The 15,797-nt window shown below is 39.0% G+C and overlaps 1 protein-coding gene and 1 long non-coding RNA gene across 4 annotated transcripts in view; one reads left to right on the top strand and one right to left on the bottom strand.

The window, feature by feature from the left end:
• Positions 1-15,797, top strand: part of RORB (RAR related orphan receptor B) — a 352,150-nt gene that overhangs the window by 309,259 nt on the left and 27,094 nt on the right. For all 3 annotated transcript variants that reach the window (XM_082471044.1, XM_082471043.1, XM_082471042.1), the window contains 3 exons: positions 1,600-1,707; positions 3,224-3,334; positions 6,308-6,420. In XM_082471044.1, coding sequence (XP_082327170.1) covers positions 1,600-1,707; positions 3,224-3,334; positions 6,308-6,420 — 332 coding nt within the window. The remainder of the gene's footprint in view (positions 1-1,599; positions 1,708-3,223; positions 3,335-6,307; positions 6,421-15,797) is intronic.
• Positions 8,621-15,797, bottom strand: part of LOC309664974 — a 42,180-nt gene continuing 35,003 nt past the window's right edge. Inside the window, exons 5-8 of the long non-coding RNA XR_014266107.1 lie at positions 14,688-14,739; positions 12,246-12,452; positions 11,096-11,168; positions 8,621-8,654 (exon numbers count right to left, since the gene is read on the bottom strand). This is a non-coding gene — a long non-coding RNA (uncharacterized lncRNA). The remainder of the gene's footprint in view (positions 8,655-11,095; positions 11,169-12,245; positions 12,453-14,687; positions 14,740-15,797) is intronic.

Genomic DNA, 15,797 nt, shown 5'->3' with positions numbered 1-15,797 from the left:
AGGACCTCCTTGCATACTGGCTCATGTACATGGCTGGCAATTTGTGCTGGTTGACAGCCCAGAGTTCAGTCAAGGCTTTGGGCTCAGGGGGGGCCTCAGTTCCTATCCTCCACCGACTGCTTGGACTTTCTCACAGCATGGTTGCTAGGTTTCAAAAGTTAGCATTTCAAGAGAGCAAGGCAGAAGTGTGTAGCATTTTTCTGACTTAGCTTCAAAAGTCCCATAGGGTTACTTCCACTGCACCTGTTAGTCAAGGCAGTCATGTAGGTCCACCTGGGTTTAAGGGTAGGAGACATGGAATGTAGAAGAATGTAAGGGGTCAAGGGAAGTGCCTTCCATATTGTAGATAGTGAATAAATGGTACCTATTATTGTTTTTCTCAGAAAAGCATTACTTCAATTAATATTTGCAGATTCCTTCTTATGCGTAAGCCCCTATGCTAAGGTGACATATGAGGGAAGGCAGATACATCAGCAGAACAAAGAAATAAAACACAGACATAAATATACATGGCAGCATTAAGAAAGGCACCAGGGGTACAGTTGGGTACAACATGGGTGTAGCCAAATCATCTATATGATGTTCTCATGCAAATTTCTGACTTCTGAGCCTGGGTGTCACCTTCCAACACACTGTGGGGCAAAAGCCCATTTCTCCAAAATGTGGAGAAACTTTGCAGTACTTGCTCAGGATGTCAGTAAATGTTCAGAGGGAAAAACAAAGGTAGTGAACTAATTCATTTAATAAATATTTATTAAGCACCTACTATGTGCCAGGGACTTTTCTAGGTGATGGAGATATAACAGTGAATACAATAACCACAACTGCCTATGGCTGCAGATGAAGGTCCTGCCACCACTGGGCTAACAGAGAACTCAGAAATGTTAGGTCCATCAGGGTTGTACAAACTCCTTCATGTTGGGACTTCAACAGCCTTTGACCTGTGAATGTTGATTATAACTGCCTGGAGTGGATAATAATGTTCAGCCTTTTGCCAAAACTTATTTGACCAAGAAACCCTCATTTCAAAGATACCAGGACATAAATGGTACCCTCAAGAAACATCCTGAAGGTGTCCCTATTGAAGTCATCGTATGCAGAAATATACATGCAGTGTGTTAAAAACTGAAGCAGAGAACAGGTTTCCCCAACAGCAAAACTTCTACAAAAGTTAACAGACTGAACTTGCCTGCTGCAAATTTCCTTTCTGGGCCACTTATCATCACCGGTGAATTTAAGAGTTGAAACTAACTTCATTATCAGTCAAAAATAGGGGGGAAAAGTATGCTTCTGAAGAAAATGTTTTTGCCCTTCATTTTAGTCACCTTTAAAGTATATTTTGTCTTTAATTCCTCACATAGACGTCAAGAGAGCTTTATTTCTAACATAGTTCTTTTTTACTTGGGAAGGAATCTTGAGGTGTTTCTGAATGTGTGTGTCTATGTGTCTATGTGTGTGTTTTAAAGTTTTTTAAAGTCTCTTGACCTATATGCAGTAGTAACCTCTTTATATATATTTATATTGTGTGTGTGTGTGTGTGTATATATATATATATATATATATATATATACACACACATTTGAAATTTTTTTCTCATAGGTTGCTTGGAAGTGGTTTTAGTGAGAATGTGCCGTGCCTTCAACCCATTAAACAACACTGTTCTGTTTGAAGGAAAATATGGAGGAATGCAAATGTTCAAGGCCTTAGGTGAGTTCACCTTTGATGATGACACAATTTTATTAACTACCATCAGTTTCTCCACTAAAAGAAAGGCCTTGATTCTCTAACATGACTTAGTATCTCATTATTCAATAAGGGTTGGACTAGGGGAGCCTCCAGTGTTTCATCTAACTCCTCTGACTTTACAGTTGTGCCTCCAAATATAAAAGGAAGGAAAGAAACGTGGACCCTGTTGACACCAACATGCTTCATTCAGAAATCAACAAAAACTAATTCTAAAGAACTGGGATGCATTCTAGGCATTCTTTGTAGGATCAGTTTTTCTTTTACCTTCTAGCTTACTGCTTCACAAAGTATATTATGTAGACCACTGGTGGTCCATGGGTGACCTCTTAAGTTTCTTATGCAAATTTATAATCATTAGTTAAGATGCTTAAAAGAGGAGCTCTTTCATTTGTTTCGCACCCAGGGTAGTGACTTTCTCCGTTAATTCATGAAGTTCTGGGAGCACAGATAGCGTGGCTGCCGACCAGCCCAAAATGATCCCCAGACCATTCTTGTGGGAGGGCAGGACAGAGTCGGTCTCTGGAAGTGTGTCATTCACATCCAGTCATCAGTGCACGGCATGGATAAGAACGTTAGCAAAGATGGGCTGGTGCCAGGAAAGGTTTTAACAATTGACAGTGCCATTTGTTCCACATCCTGCCCACGGACATCAAAGAAGGCCACTGCCCTTTCACCTTTTGTGCTGTCAGTTGATATGGCAGCCAATGGCAAATCCACCGGGGCCGGCAGTGTTTCCCTCCTGCAGCTGATACACATCCATGTCATCTCCAAGGCTAGATTTTCAAGAAAGGAGGAAAAACCTTGGCAAGCAACTTGGGTATATTTCCAGCTTCATAAAATAAACATTTACCAAGGATCCGTGTAGGGATGAAGCATTATTTTGCCGGAACTCACAATGGCTGAGCAACTGACCTGCGAGTCATTCATTAGAAGGTAAACATAAATGAATGTTTGCTCCTCAATCGAATTTCCAGGAAATTACCAAATTTGAAAGTCACTTCATCTCCATTCGCTTAGCTTGAGGCCCCTGGACATCCTACATTGCCAGTGACATCCTATAAGTGCCACTAAGACTGACAGCTCATGGCCCGTTATACATGTTTTAGGTTTTCTATGAATGCTATGTCTGTGCTAAAGGATCCCCAAATCACTAATTTAAAATTTTTTAGTTGGAGCTAATTTCAAACTTACAAGATTAGATTGGGGTTATATATTCCTGGTTGGATATTACAATGGATGCACACCATTTCTATCTGCCCCTCATTGGTAATGTTGACTTTCATTACCTGGTCAAGATGTTGCCCAATTTTCTCATTCTATACTTACCACTAAATCATTTGTTATGGTCAGGAACTTAGAAATATTTTTTCTGTGTGCCTAGTAAGCAAATCCTTGAATAACTTCTTGATTATGGGACTTTTCTTACTGTTGTCCCATTCTGTTCAAGTATTTTCATTTAATTTGCTTTCTTTTATAGGTTCTGATGACCTAGTGAATGAAGCATTTGACTTTGCAAAGAATTTGTGTTCCTTGCAGCTGACTGAAGAAGAGATTGCTTTGTTCTCATCTGCTGTTCTGATATCTCCAGGTAGGGAAGTCTGAGGTCCTTACCTTTTTAAAAAAAGAAACTGTTTTGCTATCTTTAACATGAATTGCATCTACCTAAGCCAAGGTGCTCTGAAGAAACTTTAAAAGAACTATATTTTCTTTAGCAAGCTTGTGATATTTTTGGACAATTCAAAGGAAAGTAGCCTCAGGTTAATTTAAATATCAGTTTTGTCCCAAATGCAAGAGTAGGATGTGTGGTAAGGGTGACTCCAGATTCAGAAAAGCATAATCATTTCTTAACAGATAAATGAAGACAAATAGTGGCCTGAGTTATAACTAAGTTCTCTTTTGATTTTAAGAATAAAGGACATAGACAAAAATGTCCAGTTAGGTGAGACTTAGTAGAAATATACCTGAATGAACAAGCCAGCATAGAGACTAAAAATAAGTAAAGCATATATTTTCTCCTCTTTAAATATCTCTTTCATCGGTTTTTCTATCCAAATTAATGTTGGCGTTCTCACTTCAGGCAAATGCCTCTTTTTTTTTTTATGCAATATTAGAAGCTTTAAAAGGAGGTAAGGACAGCAAAGGAAAAAAATGGCTCTTACTAAAGACTGGTAAAGGAAGAATCTCTGATGTGGTGGTAGACATTCTAGGACAGGCTCTGTCACCAGGTATCTGTGTGACCTTAAACACTTGACCCCTCAGAGCCTCAGTTTCCTCACCTGTAAAGTAAGAGCGTTGAGCTTCATAATAATAAAGACCTCGTCTAGCTCTGAAATGCAGTAAACAGCAAAAAGTTTTCAAAGAAGGTAAGGTATGACATTTATAGATCAAATAGCACTATAGCCATTGAAATTCTTTTTAAAAGTATATGCTGGCTTGAAAATGTATGGAATCCTAATAAATGCATGGCTCAACCAGAATGAAAAGTCAGAGTTGCTCATTCAGTCATCTGTTCAGTTAGATTTGGGGTCAAGGAATAGCAGTTTTATTGACAGTTCTCTATGAAAAGAAAGACACATTCCTGGTCATTTTTATGGTCAAGAGACTCATTCCTTCTATAAACCGTTTATCTCTAGAGACTTGATCTTTTCTTATACCTAACATTTTTCAGTGAGGCTGGAAGAAATTAATCTTCCCTGTGATGGGACATGTTGACATGTCACTCTAGCTATGTCTACCCATAATACGGCCTTTACACGTTGTATCTGTTAGGCTTTATTTACTTATTTTATGAGGATTTGTATGAGGATAAATTTTATGAGGATTTTTAAAATTTGCTTCTTTTATTTAACTACTTTATCAAAAATGGAAATTAGTTATCAATTGGCATATCATCACTAACAGTTTCTTTTGTGGCTCTGTCTAAAATCAAGCTGTTCCTCCAGGCTTTTTCCTTTTTCTTTTTCTTTTTTTTAACCCTAGAAAGTTTCCCAGACTTGGCAGCACAAAGATAAATGGAAGAAGTGACAAGCAATATTTATTTCTGGTAGCAACCACTTGCCAAATAATTTTCCTCCTACCATTTTCTCATTGCATTTGATTGCTCCCATTGATTATAGTTCAGTTGAAGATTAGTTCTAAGCCTTTGAGTCTATGATGAGGGAGGTAGTTTCACTCTGGTTCCTGCTTCATCAAAGGAAGCATTACAAAAGTCACTGTCCTCGTAGGTATGTGTGTGACAAGTCAGTAAATTCCCAGCAGCAAATATTTAAGACATGGTATATCAAATCTAAACAATCCATGAAGATAACTGCCCCACTTGGAAGGCAAGCCTGCTTCTTATGAGTTAGAAATCAGCTGAACTATGAGCCTTTTTCTAGGAAGAAATGCTAAAGCCATCAAACTCCACGGAGTTTGGAAGCATGATATTTAGCTTATTCTACCCAGTGGGGAATCTTCCAGCCCCGGTCACAGACCCACACTCAGAGGCTTCTGCAACTCCAAGATACCTTGTTTGCCACCCTGGCCTAGTGCCATATTCAAAAAGAGAGGAAAGACAGTATTCCAGCCTGTGTAGGCTCCATCGCATGCCAGACCCCACCCTTCCGCCCAAGTTCTTGCCATAATAGTTACTGTCTATTCAGCTCCAGATAGTTTAGGGAAGGGAGAGGCAGGGGAACTTAATGTATTCTGATTGACAATTGTCACTGAAGGCTTTTGTGCTCACTTACGTAAGGGTTTGCTTAACTGTTGGCTAGACTTGTCCTGGCCCTGTCTAGGATTACAGAATCGAGTTTCTCACATGACCTGAACGTGTTCAGAAGGATCGTGTCCAAGTTCTTTTCCATGAGTATTTGTTCAGCATTTGGAGACTCTAGGTGTCTCTTCATTGAAGTTTCAACCTTAGGCGTTGACACTGGGCTGAATTTTGTCACCATGGTATAAAGCGTCTAGGAAGAAAGAAGGACGGAAGCAGGGAACAAAGAGAGGGAGGGAGGGAGGAAAGAAAAAAGAAAGGAAAGTGGGAAAGGCTAAAGGAAAGGAGGGATTATCCTATCTATTATTTAAACATTCAATATAGAAAAAGAGGACTCAGGATTAAATTTTTTAATTGATTCGTGTTGATGCTATATAAATTATAACTTAGCTTATAAAAGGGAAGGGAGATTCCGAATTCCAAAAACACTCCTTTACAATAGGTTTTCTTCACTTCTATAATTCATTTCTTCACAAATCATTAACTTACACTTTGAAAGAAAATCTAAGCATATGTCCAGAGAAAGAGTAAGAGATGTAAATTGTCACAGACAATAAGACACATGGAGTTTCTTTGAACCATTGTGTCTTTACCTCCACCCTGATTCTGTATGTCAATGTATTATACATTACTGTCATCATAGAATTGCTTATAAAATATTTGTTTTAGAAAAATAATTACATGTCTTCAGAAGCAATTTGGAACTAATTTGAAATGGGTCTGATACTCAGCACTTACATATATGTAGGTAAAATACAACAAAGCTTACATTCTGTCCCCTCCTTACCCATTCTTTTCCTTTGTCAGACCGAGCCTGGCTGATAGAACCAAGGAAGGTCCAGAAGCTTCAGGAAAAAATTTATTTTGCACTTCAACATGTGATTCAGAAGAATCACCTGGATGATGAGACCTTGGCAAAGGTAGGTCCTCAGACCCAATGTCACTGAAAGAGCCCAGTGAGCTGAAGAGGGTAGTCACATAAAGCAAGGGACATTTCTCAGCAGCAACAATTTCTGAAGATTACCAAAGGTTGCATAAATTTTGAGGTGCACATTTTAACAGGGAGACTAGGAAATTATAATAGATTGAGAGGACAATGACTTTGGTAGGGAAGGATGGTACTGATGGATCTGAGCCACAGGTAGAGGAAGACAAATCAAAGGACAAATCAAAGACACATCTTTTGTTTTGAAGGACAAAAGCTTGAAGCAAGGAAACAAGTCTTCAAAAATCATATGTGAAGAAAGAGGAGACTTTGTGTCACTTGGGAGTCAGGTCCAGGCAAAAGAATGGGTAGATTTTTATTCAAAATGAGGAAGAACTATAAAATGACGAGAATTGGGGAACAAAGGGTAGACCACTGTGTGAAGGAGTGAGGTCCCTGTCATTGGTCGTATTCTTATAGATCCTGCCTGGTTTCCTTTCAGGTATGTTGTAAATGACAGTCCTACCCAGAGTCAAAGATTAGACTGATGTCTTGTAAATTTCCCTTCAACTCTAATCTCTTCAACTCTACTCACTCTGGGATTCTTTCAAAATGAAGTATCTCAGGGGCAAAATGCATGTGCCATGCTATCCATTTCGTGATTCAACTTAATTAAAAATAGTGATCTTTAAGAAGAATACTGAGAAAAGTTGTTTACCAAAGTAAAATGATCATAAGAGGACAAAGGAATTTTCTAATGATATTCAGTGTTATTTTAGATTCTAAAGTATCTTAAATTTCTTAAGAATTGGAATTTTTTTAGAGGTTAAACAACTAGGAAATGGAGCCTATCCTTAGTTAAAGATGATAGGAATCCTACTCTTTATATTTTTATCATTAAAACCCTCCCACTCTGCTCTTGAAGTTCTTTATTTTAAAAAAGGGGGGAAGACTCTGTTAGAGATACTATCAGATTTTACTTTGCACATACAGAGTACTGCTATAAAAAACCTCCATGAGTTAAATCTGCTGCTTCATTATGGTAACATTTTGTTAAAATTAACGCATCACTAGGAAGAACATTTCTACACTGTAGAGTGATAGTTCTCTTTGGTGCAACTTTTCCCTTATCATGTGGGCAAGGACAAATCTCCTGCTCGTCACACCTCAGTTTTCTCCCAGGTAAGAGCAAAACTTCTACATACCTAAGCAAAACTTCAGATACACTGGGCAGAAAAGACAGTAATGTGGATGTATGCATCTGTCTCTGTAACTGCTCCATAGCATATATGCATAAATACATCTGGTTAGTTAATGTGGGCAGGGAGGATGTTTCCTGCATTTGGGATCTCCCAAAGACTTTGGTCCCCATATTTACCACCCTAAAATTAAGAACTTTATAAAATCCAGAGTTAGACAAAAGTTGTTGCTATTCTGCTTAAGGGGATCATCTTCTTGTCAGAAAACCGTGGTTTCATCATCTCTAAAATGAAGATCATAATTTCTTACTGCCATAGAGATGTGTAGGTTCAAATGAAATATTTCCACTGCATAAATTCTAACACACTGTGACACGGTGATTATTACTTCCCAAGAGAGCAACTCTCATGCTTATACCATTTTCTACCACTTGGTATCCTGATGGTGGTCTGAGGTATTTGGGGTAGAAAGGAGACAGAGAAATTGAAGATGAAAGATATTTAATAGCAAGAAAAAAAATTAAAACACCAAGTAAAGTTAGTTTAACTCTCTTTTCTCCATCCTCAGTGGGAAAAGTATACAATTATTTTCTTTAAGTTTTTTTTAAGTATAATTAACATACAACATTATATTAGCCTTAGGTGTACAGCATAATGATTCAATATTTGTATATATTGTGAAATGAACACCACAGTAAGTCTAGTTAACATCCATTCAATTCTTTTCTTATAGAAAGAGAATGTTGCAAAGCTAGGAATCAGAGAAAGCATTAGAGAGGATTATTTCTTATATAAAACTCAGTGGAGCCAGATGACAAAGCATTGCTTCCACTGATCATGTGTGGATTATTGAGTTTTTGTGGGGACCCTTTGCTGTAACAGTCATCATTTTGATAGGATGTTCTGTGAACTAATGTGGAGGGACCATGAAAAGGAATGAGAACTGGATTCTCATTTATCCCAGCTCTGGACCGTGTGGTTTTGCATAAGTCACTCCATTTGTCTAAGTCTCAGATTCAACTGTCGTGTCCTGGGGAAGGGAAGAGGGTGAGACAAGTCTCTTGAGTTCTGACTGCTTTAATACTTTAAGGACAATGGTGCCATTGACATATAGGGACACCCTCTCATCAAACCCACACTCCCCAGAAGGAATAAATAGCTTTATTTAAATCTAAGAAAAACTATTCTACCTTCCCACAGATTATTTTCATCTTTTCAGAAATTTCTTCTTTTCCTTCATAGTCATGGAGCTCTTCTGCCTCCACAACGCCTCTAAAACAGTGACCCCTCTGGGGAACCTGGCGCACATCATGAAACTTATCTCTAGAAAAATGTGCACATACCCAGCTGTTGCATTCAAGTCCAGCGGTTCAGGTTACATCCCCAGTAGGTGGGGTAGATCTGCCTTCTGTGCAGTGTGCAAAGACTGTTTATGCCACCGACCAGTTTGACCCTGAACAGGTGGAGCAGACTGAGGTGAGGTGCAGGGTTCAGACATAGTCATTAGATTTCATCCTAAAAAAACTGTCTCCAATACACTTTCTGCATGCCCACTTCCTGAAATTAAAGTTCAAGTAGCAATGCCTTATACTTTTGACCAAACCTGTACCTAGGGAAGATTTGAAATTCAGGAATTCTTATCCATTAACTAGAAGGTCTCAATCCCTATATGTTAATCAGTTCAGGAATTCTTATCCATTAACTAGAAGGTCTCAATTCCTATATGTTAATCAGTTCAGGAATTCTTATCCATTAACTAGAAGGTCTCAACCCCTATATGTTAATCAGTTTGTTTGTTTGTTTGGGGTAAAAAAAAAAACCCTATTAAAGAGTCTAGTTTCCTCTCCTCATGACCATAATGGTAACATGGAGCATATTTATAATAAACCATCAGAACCACTGGCTGCTTAGTCACCTTGGACAAGGGACTTAACCTCTCTGTGCCTCAGTTTCCTCATTTGTAAAATGTGATTAAAGATAGTATCAATGTCATATGGTTATTTTAAGGACTAAATGAGATCAAATATAAGCAAGCCGCATGCTTCATCACAGATAGTATGTAAGTGCTGTTGTTGTAGTTGCTGTGGACAGAAGAAGTTTTGTTTCGGCAGGGAAATGTTTATCCAAGAAATGGGTATATTTGAGCTAATCACTCATGAATGATGACTATTTCAAAAGATGGAAGTTAGGTGTTTAGGGAGGTGGAGTATGACATTCCAAGTGATGGGGGCAATGATACAGACGTAAGAAAGTATAAGGTATACGCAGGCTATGAATAATAGTTAGATTTGGCTGGATCCTGGATGTGAGAAGCGAGGAAATGAGGTAACACTGGTCACTTTCACTAAAGCTCGTGGAAAAAAATACATATACATGTAATATGTATAGAATGTATGTGTATATGTATATGCATGTATACATATATATTTTTAAGCCATATGACTGGGGGAGGCAGCCCATCTGTTCTCTGGGCTTCAGTTTTCTTGTCTCCGAAATGAGGAGGTGGGCCTGGCTGGTCGTTAACTTCCCTTCAGTATAATATTCTTTGACTCTAAAGACAAAAACAAAGGTTCCTTCTGATGTCTTCTTCTGCCTTCCAGTGCTCCGTCCCGTGCAACAGTTTTAAGGACTCTTTAGATGTTCTGCCGCTACTCTAAGTGAATAAGTAGACGGATTTCTACAAGTCTTGCAGATTCCATTAGTACTATGGTAATTGAATTTAGGGTGATATTCCAATCCCAAAGCTGTGAAGCACACACTGTTTATAAAGCCTGCGTCCAGGGGTCAGCATTCCCATCAGGCTTTCCGTTTCTAGCATAACAATAACAAAACTGCATCATCAACAAGGGGAATTTGTCTTTCTACTGTAACAGTACCAGGTTACTAAATAAAAGCTTAGACGAGGGAAGGCTTACACAGCCCTATTTTACACGTTTATAATTGAAATATTACCTGAAAGAAATCACTCCTGGTCACTCTCACTTTACTAGTGCTATTAAGATACAGATTTAGAAAAAAAAAAACAGCCATGTGGACTCATAGATAGGGTCTACGGAGCAAGCACTGATTGAGAGATTAGTGAAAACTGCCAAGGGTCATTTACATTGATTTTCATTGCTTGCTCAGTGAGATCTAAAGAGACTATGTCATGATTAATAATGGGATGTTTATGCCTGAAGCCTGATTATTCTTCGTTCAGGACACTAGGTGTCACATTAGAATTCCTAGTAGGCGGGCCTAGGGATTCATCAATTTAATCTTAAACAACACAGTCTGTCCAGTCAGCACTTAAGGGGTCCTAGTTCAGATGATGTGGCCTTGTGGTCTGAGCCTCCTCGTTCCCCTTCATATTTGGTTAGGAATTTGTTTTATATTTAAATTTTCTATACTTTCTTAAAGTATAACATACATGCTGGAAGTTCCTAAATCGTTAAGTGTTTAGTTCAGTGAATCATCACAAAGTTAACATACCCGTGTAACCACTGCCCGTGTAAAACTGGGCACTCCAGAAGCCCTGCTCAGGTTTCCTCACATGGTATATACACTGTAAAATAATGCAAGAGTCAAAATTATAAAAAACAGTTCAATAGATCATCCAAGTTTTTAAATTCCAAATCGACACTCAAGAAACATAGCTTTCTCACGGAATAGTTTTCTACTTCAACCTACATGTATATTGAGTATGTACTGTATGCCAGATGCAAAGAAGGGAAAGGCAAATAACACACGGTCTTGGCCCTTTAGCGGTTTCCTTGAGGGATTCCTGTGAGAGACCAGATTATTTCAATCCATTTTAGCCATTTATAGTTTGCTGGCATACACTACAGGTCCAACACCCAGAAATTTCAAGGGTTGTCCATCGTACTAATGGTCTATAATAAGAAGAGAGGTTTTGATGTTTCTCCTCACTCATCAAGTTGCAAGTCGATGTATTAGGGCTCTTGGGTTACACATAACAGGAACCAACTCACACCAGGTAAAGCAAAAAGAAAATAATAAACTAATGGAGAGAAATCTCATGTAAGGCAAAAAATTCAGCCCCCATTCAGGAAACACTACGACAAGGAATTAGGAAGCCTTCAGAATTCTCCATCTCACAAGTTTATCTGTCTCTCTTTATGTATCTACTTCATTCTTCTCCCTCTCTGAACACCAGTTTTCTCTGCTTCCCTGAAATATGGGTAGCTCTTAGCTCCTTAGGTCACTCATAGTTTCTGCTACATTTAGAAAGTAACTTGCTGGCTCTCCGTCTGATTCCAAATTCCAACCCCAGTTAAACCAAATGTCCACTTCCACTGTAGTCAGCGATTGCCTGAGAAAACATGCCATACAGCGTGGATGCCAGCATGGAGTAAAGATGGTGCGAGAGGGCTGTGACCTGAACAGATATCTCCAATTTAGTATTAGAAATCTAGGCCAAGTGTCTAGGTTTAGCTGAACAAAAACCCAAAAAAGAAGTGAGTGGGGAATTTCCTGGCGGTCCAGTGGTTAGGACTCCGTGCTTCCACTGCAGGAGGCACAGGTTCGACCCCTGGTCGGGGAACTAAAATCCCGCATGCCGCACAGCCAAAAACAAACAAACAAGTGGGTGGACAAGAGAAATGGATGCATGTAACCTCACTTAATGTGTCCTGTCTTTATCAGTGCTTCTGAAGTTTCTTCCACATTGATCAAGCCATTGTTCACTTCCTGCTTCAGGTTGGAGGGCATCTTGATGGCCTGGAAGCCCACATGAACACAATCCTTAGTTTTCTCCTCTGCATGTTCCATTCTTCCAACATCAAATGTACCAGTTATAAAATTGTGGATTTTCTCATAAAACCACCCTCTGGAAAGAAGCATAGGATTATTATCTCTTCTCCAACAGCTGCTTTTTCTTCTTGTAGACCCCTGTAGGTATAAGCTAAAGCTTTCTTCTTACAAGAAATGTTTATCATAAGAGAGAGATGAGTGTGAAAATGCCTTTTTATAGACCGTCTGTCTACTCCTGCTATGGGGATTATTTAAACATGAAGAAATTTCATGATGATTTGAAATCGACTACCCCCTCCATCTCCAAGTGCTTCTGGATCACCACCCCAGCTGTTTAAAAAGTTGTTGAGCCATTAACTGCTGCTGAGGCTGCTCTGAGCTCCCTTTGACTTGGGGGTCCCCCAGCTGCAGTGCATAATATTAATGAGCAGTAAGTGAAGTGACTGCCTGATGCTTCCCCCACCAGGCCCTTCTGGGCTCTGACAAGTGCTGCCGCTGCTTCCTCATGGCCTCCTGGCCCATGGTGCCTCCAGAGTGATGGATGCCCCTGTCAGCACTTCTGTTTCCACAGCTAACTGGATGCCTTGAAATCAGCCCCTCCTGAGAGCACAGAGGTTGGGGAAGCTCTTTGTCTTTTTCGGTGTTCTTTGCTCAAGTGGTCCCAATGCTCTATAACAAAAAGCGTTTGTCACCATTCAACCCATTCTACAGATGAGCGACAGGGACAGGATTGAAATCCCCTAAAAGAGGGAACTAGATCCTGAACCAGACTTTCTTAAACCTAGTTTTGGGAAGGAAAGAAGCAGGAGTCCACATTTACTTTCCCAAACCAAACACGTGGTTAAATATTTCCAATAAGTGAACAACTGTGGAATGACTTTGGCCATCCTCTTATACATTTAATTTTTCAACCACCCATTCTCTAAAGGAGCAGAAAACTGCTTTAAGAATTGTAATACATAGAATTCTACTTTATGAATCACAGTTTACTAAATGAGCAACTTACTTTAATTGCTACAAGAAAATGAAAATCGATATGATGTTGCTTTTCATTTCAACACAAGTAAATGGCTGATTTTCCCCATGCATTAACCCACAATATACAGAGACTCAATTTTGGGTGCTTGGTTAGCGGCTAAGCTGGTTTCTTGCCCTCCATGTTATTTGGCTGAACAAGCATGACCTTGACTATTTCTCTCCTTGAGGGAAGCATTATGTGGGAATGACACACGACATCTAACACAGATATTGCCAGGATGGGCCAGGCACTCCATAGATGGTTTGTGTCGACTCATTTAACTCTTACAACAACCCTCTGAGATAGGGACTGTCATAATTGACGTATGACAGATAAGGAAGCTGCGAGGTTAAGTGACTTGCCCAAGATCACACAGCTGTAAATAGCAAGTCTGGGATTCAGACCCAGACAGTCAGGCTTGAAAGCCCATATTTTTATCACTAGACTAATTCTCTTTATGTAGTATTTGTGTCTCATAGGGAACTCAGGAAATTTCATTATTTGTCTCTCACCAAACTAATAGAACCAAGCAAATGAAACCTTCCCTCTCTTGATATGATAACTTTTTTATCGGCCTCCTGAAAAGAAGCTAACTTGACACCCAGTTACCGGGACTATTTCTAATATGATAAAGAATTTACTCATCAAAGAATTTACTTTGAAAAACAGTTGTAAATTTATGAGATTCAAACCTCTTAAATAGTGTTTCTCAAAGTCTATTCTATGGACCCAGTGCACCAGCATCCTCAGGATATTTGTTTCAAACATGAAATCTGAGCTCCACACCTAGATTTCATGAAACAGAATCCCTAGGAGTGGATCCCGTAATCTGCATTTTTAGGAAGCACTCCAATGGTTCCGTGCACATCAAAGATTGACAAGCATTATAGAGTTGCATCTGGATGTTTTAAGAGCTCCACACATCGTCAATTCAACTGCAGATGATTATAGAAAGCTTTCAAAGTCTCTCTGCGTTCAGTAGCTATTTCAGGGAGAATTGTAATGTGCAAGAAGTGTTCCGAAATTGTTGCAGTCTCCTTCTGTGTGAACCAGCCGGTTAAGAAAGCTTGAATAATTTCCCAAGGGACTCTAGTTAAAGTGGACACTTGTACACTCTTTACCTATGAAAATATAGAAAAGACACGGCTTTCCACCCTGGACTCAAAGGGAATCTTTCAGAATGGGATTCTGATAATTTTTCTTAAAACCCTTCGAAAGACCGTAGCAAAGACTATGAGACCTAGCATAATCTGACCAAGCAGCCTCCCCAGTTTTATCCTTAAACATACTCACCCACGGCTCCAGCGAAGCTGAACTTCCTTCAGTTCTAACAGCACCGATGATCCTGGAACATATTATATACCCCCCAGCCCCAGCGTCTAGTTAGCTCTCCCTCTCCCTTCAGAGCCCAGCTTAAATGGCCCTTTCTCAGAAGTGCCTGCCTTGAAGCAGTCAGAGCATTCTCTTATCTACCACTTGTCCTAGCATCATTCCTCCATGGCACTCACCAGTTTTTCGGTCTGCTTTTGACTGTGTGGTCACTTTATTCATCTGTCTTCCCCCACAGATTATAAGCAACAACAGTACTGTTTTGTGAATTCTGGTGTCTAGTAGAAGTGTCTGCTACCAGTTTAAATACCTCATAATGTTGGAGAGAAAGTCCTGATTCTCAGTCTAAAATTTAACATCCATTCTCTAAAGATTTCATGATTTTTTTTTTCATTTCTATCCCTATCATTAAATAGCAGTGGAACTAGAAAGTCTGAACCCCAGACTTCTTTATGTGTTCTAGATCCCTTTAATGAATATGTCAACAAGTCTAATCCTGATGCTATTTTTAAAATTGCTTATAGTGTGGTTATATAGTCATTAGTTGTTGAAAGGAAAGTTAATAAAAGAGAGGAAATTTCTTATTTTGAAAAGCCACAAAGTAACTAATTATCTATTTCCTCCTTTACTTCAAAGGCTGAAATGGTTTCTTATTATTGAACAGGGTAGGGAGCGCAGTGAGCCTAATTGGTGATTAGAGGGGTTTTACTTAATTTTATTTTATCATCACTTTCAAGTGTACCCTTGGTCAGCTGTATGAACTATCAAGCTTATCGTTTGTAAAAGTATTATCTATATGAGAACATTTCTTATTCCCACAGTAATTTGATCACAATGACATTTGGTTTTAAGCAATTTTGACACTAAATGATGGATTCTAAGTGTTCCGAAATTATAAGTGTGTCAAAAGCTAGAATTGTTCAGAACCTAAGACCTATATAGCATTTAACAAACTGTGGATATTTTAAATTATTAAAACACTGTCTTCTGGGTATTTAAACTCAAAAAATTACATTCTACATGATACTTCTATATCAAAACCTAACAATTATAAGTGGATATTCTCCCATGAGT

The sequence above is a fragment of the Balaenoptera physalus genome (assembly GCF_965194825.1).
Source record: "Balaenoptera physalus genome assembly, chromosome: 7".
NCBI classification, from domain to species: domain Eukaryota; kingdom Metazoa; phylum Chordata; class Mammalia; order Artiodactyla; family Balaenopteridae; genus Balaenoptera; species Balaenoptera physalus.
The sequence above is the reverse complement of the archived record's forward strand: the minus strand, read 5'-3'. Positions and strand labels throughout refer to the sequence as shown.